Source organism: Vanessa cardui, chromosome 3, assembly GCF_905220365.1.
Source record: "Vanessa cardui chromosome 3, ilVanCard2.1, whole genome shotgun sequence".
Classification (NCBI taxonomy): domain Eukaryota; kingdom Metazoa; phylum Arthropoda; class Insecta; order Lepidoptera; family Nymphalidae; genus Vanessa; species Vanessa cardui.
Window position 1 is genome coordinate 4,117,027 of NC_061125.1, and position 6,053 is coordinate 4,123,079.

The window sequence follows — 6,053 nt, forward strand, 5'->3', positions numbered from 1 at the left end:
GAGTAACTTCTCCCATTTTCTGACATTTCCCTTCACTACTCTGCTCCTATTGACTGTAGCGTGATGAAAAGTATACTATAACCAGCTCAGGAGTATGAAAAATAATTGTACCAAGTTTCCTTAAAATCCGTCGAGTAGTTTTTGTTTCTATAACGGTTATACGGACAATTATATTTATTTTATAAGAAATTATTAAGTCCGTCCGGAGTCCGTCCGTCATCGGAACGTCATTGACAGTGTTTATGTACAATTAAGTTCAGTAAAAATAGTAAAACGACGTAAATATCTTTAAAAGTTTTATTAAAACGTTATATAAATTGTGACTACATATTTACAGTGTTAGTGATATCTAAAATAAAGTGATAAGTGCTGCAAATACAAAAATATAATTTAGCGTACAGTGGAAAGTTAACTTGTACCCACTAACAATTAAATTAAATATAATACTAGGTTAAGTGTTTAATAGCCAGAAAAGTTCATATAAAATAGTAATAAACCTGGACACTTAAGAATCAATTACAATTAAGTATAGCGATATAAAACTAAATTAAATTAAAATAATTTTACAAAATACTATTAATTATTATAAGTGCCATCTAGCATCCATATTCATAATTGCCTTGTTGATATTAACGCAGAGTTATGACGAATAAGTGCAATCATTGCGGTAAATACCTCGCAATAATAGATGGCGCGAAGTGTAGCAAATGCGCTATGCTATGCTATATAATGAAGCGTACTACCCCTGCGAGCGCCAGTAGCCATCCCTCTCCCAGCTCAGATACAGAAAATGCAGAGGACAATTTCACAGATGCTGATGAAAATAACTCTGAAAAGTCCCTCGCTCATGAGATAAGGCTGTTGCGATTGGAATTTTCTTCGGTAACCAGGGAGCTGTCGCGGCTTAGTACGACTATATCCGAATTTAATAAACGGGTGGACAGCGTCGAGAAACGCTTAGATAATTTAGAAAAAATTAATCAGGAGCGACACTCGGAAATTGTCGATAAAAATGCGACCGAAACAATTGCCCAACTGCGATCCGAATTGAATGACCGTGACCAAGAGAACCTGCTAAATGATATTGAAATCTCGGGTATAGAGGAGAAAAATGGCGAAAATCCAACCAATATAGTAGTTTTAATTTCAAAAAAAATTGGGGTGCCACTGGAGGAACGCGACATCTTCAGCGCTGAGCGTTGGGGCGCGCGCCGTATAATAGCCGATCACAGCAGCCAAACTCGGCCGCGGCCAATTGTCGTGCGTCTCGCTCGGCGCGCCGTCCGCGACGAAATGCTACGAGCCGCGCGCGTGCGCCGCGGCTGTGACTCATCGGGAATCGTCGAGTCGGTGCCTAAGCGGTTTTATGTTAACGAGCGTCTCACTCCGATGAATCGTCATATATTTTATAAAACACGCGAATTAGGTCGACGCGATGGATGGCGATATATCTGGACACGAGGAGGACGCATTTACGCTCGTCGCAGCGGAGACTCCGAAACTCGTCGTATACGCACGTTGAGCGACACAATTAAGTTTTTTGGAGACAATACCGTTTGATTTTGAGCTCATATAAGATTAGTTTATTAGATAAATTTAAAGAATATATCATACATGTAAAAACAAAATTAATTCGCAAGCAGGTTAAATTAATTTCTCATATTTATTTAAAGTGTATTATATTTTATATAATTAAGTTTTCACTTTGTGGCAGTATCATACTTCTAAATAGTAATTGTAACGATGTATTATTATTATATTTAATTATATTATTTGCTTTTAAAAGTAATATATGTAACAATTATTGTGAGATGCCGAATGTAATATGTAAAAGTAAACTTCATACGAGTATAGCGTATATTTTGGAACTCATGTATCGTTCACAATTAGCCAGTATAATATACATATTTGATTTTTTAATATATTATATACATGCGTAAAATGAATAAGTCAAAAAAATTACGAATTGGCTTTCTGAATCCTGGCTCACTTGGTACTGGTCATGATGAGTTTTTATATGCAATGGATCGCCACAACGTCGATATCATGGCACTAAATGAGACTTGGCTACGTGAGGGGGAGGACGCCCGAGCCCCAAGAATTCCAGGATACTCATTGCGTCACATTTCTCGACCTGCGGAAATACGTTCCCGTGGCGGTGGAGTCGGTTTTTATATAAAACAGGGTATTTCTGTTCGGACCCTTAAACACCCAGAGACCATAACTATTGAGCAAATGTGGTTAAGTGTTAATATTAGGGGTAAAGTTTTAGTCATTGGTACAGCATATAGACCGCCTTGGTTAAGTACGCAAATTTTTATTGATGCCATTACTGACACATATGGCGCTTTGCCATATCATGATCACATACTATTGGTGGGCGATTTTAATATCAATTTCCTAGATACAGGTAATGTAAATACAACTATGTTTACAGACTTTCTCACATACACAAATATGACGCAATATGTTACCGTTCCCACACATTTCACAAGTCACAGCGAAACCCTCCTCGATCTCATCTGCTCAGATACCAACGTCGAACGAGTGTGGGTTGACTATGTAAGCAATTTAAGTGATCATGCATTTTTATCGTGTGAGCTTAATATTGAAAAAGATAAGCCCGTAACGGAAAAAATATATAGTAGACGATTAGACGACATAGATTTAGACCAATTAAAATATTATTTAACCGCGCTTATTAACTGGGAACTCATAATTTCAGATCAAGACATTAATAAAACAGTTGCAGCTTTTAATGACAGTATCCTGTGGGTATTTGACACATTAAGCCCTATAAAGTTGCGATATATCAAAGAATTACAATATCCATGGGTTACTTATAACATCAAATTAATGATGAGACGGAGAAATGAAGCACAAATTAGATGCCGTAGTACGAAGATAGAAGCTCATGTTAACTATTATAAGCAACTTAAAAAATCAGTAGAATCGGCCATAAATACAGAAAAAACTGTTTATTTTACTTTATTTATTAATAATAATTACAAAAATTCGCGATACTTATGGTCACATATTAAACGCCATGTCAACATTAATAATAAGAAAGACAAACTTTTGCCCGCCCATTTTGATGATCCAGATGGTATTAATGATCACTTTCTCCAACTACCAGGCAGGCCTCAGGCTTCTCAAACTGATATAGCATACTTTAACAGTCAACTTTATGGTGATGCTACATTCTACATCAAAACTGTCGATTGTACAGTTGTCAATAAAGTAATAAGTAGTATTAAATCAAATGCTGTTGGGGCCGATGGAATATCTCTAAAAATGTTGTTGCTCATTATGCCTCATATTCAAGAAATGATTACTACGATAATTAATATGTCTATTACCCAGAGCATATTTCCTATAATATGGCAGAAAGCGATAATTAAGCCTATCCCTAAAAATAATAATCCCTCAGAAAATAAGGATCTACGGCCAATAAGTATCCTGCCATGTTTATCCAAAGTATTGGAAAAAATAGTATATAATCAGCTATCTGATTTTCTTGAGACCAATAATATATTACCCATGAGACAGTCAGGATTCCGTAAACGTCGCGGTACTGCAACTGCACTGATTGATGTGGTTGACGAAATATTAAACGCGCAAGATAAAGGTAATGGCACTATACTAGTTTTGTTGGATTACTCTAGGGCATTTGATACGATTAACGTCTCTCTTTTACTAGCTAAACTACACTACTACGGACTTAGCGCAGAAACTATACAATGGTTCACCAGTTATCTGGGTAGTAGAACGCAAACCGTAGAATTTAAACATGAAGATGGCACCATAAAATCATCGCAATGTAGGCAAGTTCTTAGAGGTGTACCCCAAGGATCGATACTTGGTCCTCTACTATTTATTATATATTGCGCAGACGTAACAAAGATCATAAAAAACTGCCGTTACCATATGTACGCTGACGACATACAAATATATATATCTTTTCCACCTAATGAAACTCATAATGCTGTGCTTAAGCTAAATGAAGATTTAAGAAACATAGCAGGTTGGTCAGAAGCAAATTGTTTAGCGCTAAATCCACAAAAGTCTAAATTTGTAATACTGGGCACGGCGAATCAAATACAACTGATATCAAGGGAAATACCTATGGTTAAAATTCAAGATGAACCAATTGAAAGAGTTACAGAAGCACGTAATCTTGGCGTACTTATGGACGAATGCCTTAGATTTGAAAAACATATTCATAATACAGTTAAAAGCTGCTTTTATCGTCTAAAAGTTTTATACCAAATAAGAAAGTTTTTAAAGGTAAATGTAAGAATCCGCCTATGTGAATCATTAGTATTATCCAAATTAAATTACGTCGATGTAGTGGTAGGCCCAAGACTATTGCAACGTACAAAAAATTTAATTCAAAAGGTGCAAAATGCTTGTGCAAGATATTGCTTCGATATACCTCCACGTACGCATGTCACACAATATTTAAATAACGCAGGAATTATGAGAATGGAATACCGTAGGCAACTGCATTTTATGACGCTCTTATTCGGGGTAATCAAGTTCAAACTTCCACCATACCTTTATAACAAGCTTCGTTGGGCGCACGATACGAACACATACGCAACCAGATCGAAATCATATTTACTTCTTATGCCTCTCCATAGAACGGCCGCCTTCCGTGGCAGTTTTCGATACGCCGCCACCAAGTGCTGGAACAACCTTCCACCGCCATTGAGGAACCTAAATATAATTCATAATTTTAGAAACAAATACAGAAAATTTCTTCTTGATAAACAAAAGCACACATAGCAATTGATTTTATTTATCTTTGTTAATTTAAATATAATATAATGATTTATATTTAATTGTATACATATGTATGAATTTATATACATGTTCGTGTGTGTGTGTGTGTATAATATGTAGGTATGTGTGTGTATGTAGTTGTATAGATGAGATTTTATATATGTATATGTGATAACTATAAAATGATAATTCAATATAATCTTATAACATTTTTTTTTTATATGTAATCAAATCTACTCACCTTACAGTGCATGGCCCATTGGCAAGATGGAGTATTGATCAGACTTGGTTAGACTATTTAGTGAATAGATTTCAACCTCTATTTGATTGTTATGATATTTGTTAAACGGCACGTCTCGACCTGCTTGCGACCTTCTGTAATAATATGTTCGCTATATTAATTTATACCTCCAATAAATGCAAAGAATCAAAAGTAATATTATTGTGATTTAGATTATATTAAAACACATTTAAAAAAAAGAAAAGAAAAACAGAAATTAGTATATATTACTTACTTATTATTATTAATTCTTTTTTCTTCTTTCTCCTTAAATAATTCGTAGGTGATCGAATATCTTTGTGATCTCAGCGTAATATAATTTAGTTTTAAATTTTAATCCATTGTGCAACACGTCCAACCTCCACTGCCGCCGCGAGGTACCTGAGGGCTGAGCGCATCATACTATCCTAGACTTGTTTTGATTTCTGTTATGTTTTTACTTTTATTTTTTACTAGCTGACCCGGCAAACTTCATACTGCCACAATCGAAATACTTAAATATTCCAAATGTGATGAGCATAGAAACCATTGCACGCAGCGACACTGGTGATCTAACAGTAACAATAAATAACTGATACTAACATTAAAAGCGACACTATCAATATTTTTTTCTATATTTTCAATGACACAGGAATCATGAGGTTATACTACGCTATAATTAAGTCCTTACAACATAAAGTTTGCAAAACCATTTATTGTAAACTGGCTATACCATAAGTTTTAATTTGAAACTCATTTGCAATACAAATCAATATAATTTCACTAAATACAACATAGATAAATAATATAGGTGGTCAAGTTTTATTATGGTGATGTTGCCTATAATATTTTGTAAATATTGTCTGATTTATATTGCTCATAAATAGTCACGTTACAACAATTAGATACTTACATAAATTAAAATTTTAACAAAAAGAAAAACCGACTTCAATCAAAACAATATTTTAAAACAAACTAATATGCACTAAAAAGTAATAAAAATAATTGC

At 34.6% G+C, this 6,053-nt stretch overlaps 1 protein-coding gene and 1 long non-coding RNA gene across 2 annotated transcripts; one reads left to right on the plus strand and one right to left on the minus strand.

The window, feature by feature from the left end:
• Nucleotides 1-729: 729 nt before the first annotated feature.
• Nucleotides 730-1,522, plus strand: LOC124543867. The gene is made up of 2 exons (XM_047122188.1): nucleotides 730-1,350; nucleotides 1,427-1,522. Exons 1-2 carry the CDS (start codon nucleotides 730-732, stop codon nucleotides 1,520-1,522), a joined length of 717 nt encoding a protein of 238 aa, XP_046978144.1.
• A 2,842-nt stretch (nucleotides 1,523-4,364) lies between these two features.
• On the minus strand, nucleotides 4,365-5,511 carry LOC124543826. The gene is made up of 3 exons (XR_006967501.1): nucleotides 5,301-5,511; nucleotides 5,027-5,160; nucleotides 4,365-4,719 (listed from the first exon to the last, which is right to left on the minus strand). It is a non-coding gene; the product is annotated as an uncharacterized LOC124543826 (long non-coding RNA).
• Between the last annotated feature and the right edge of the window lie 542 nt (nucleotides 5,512-6,053).

What these genes read in the sequence shown, in the direction of transcription:
- LOC124543867 (XM_047122188.1), top strand. Translation starts at nt 730, where the DNA reads ATGAAGCGTACTACCCCTGCGAGCGCCAGTAGCCATCCCTCTCCCAGC. An exon ending in CATCGGGAATCGTCGAGTCG is followed by an intron (nt 1,351 to 1,426) that starts GTGCCTAAGCGG and finishes CACGCGAATTAG; the next exon opens with GTCGACGCGATGGATGGCGA.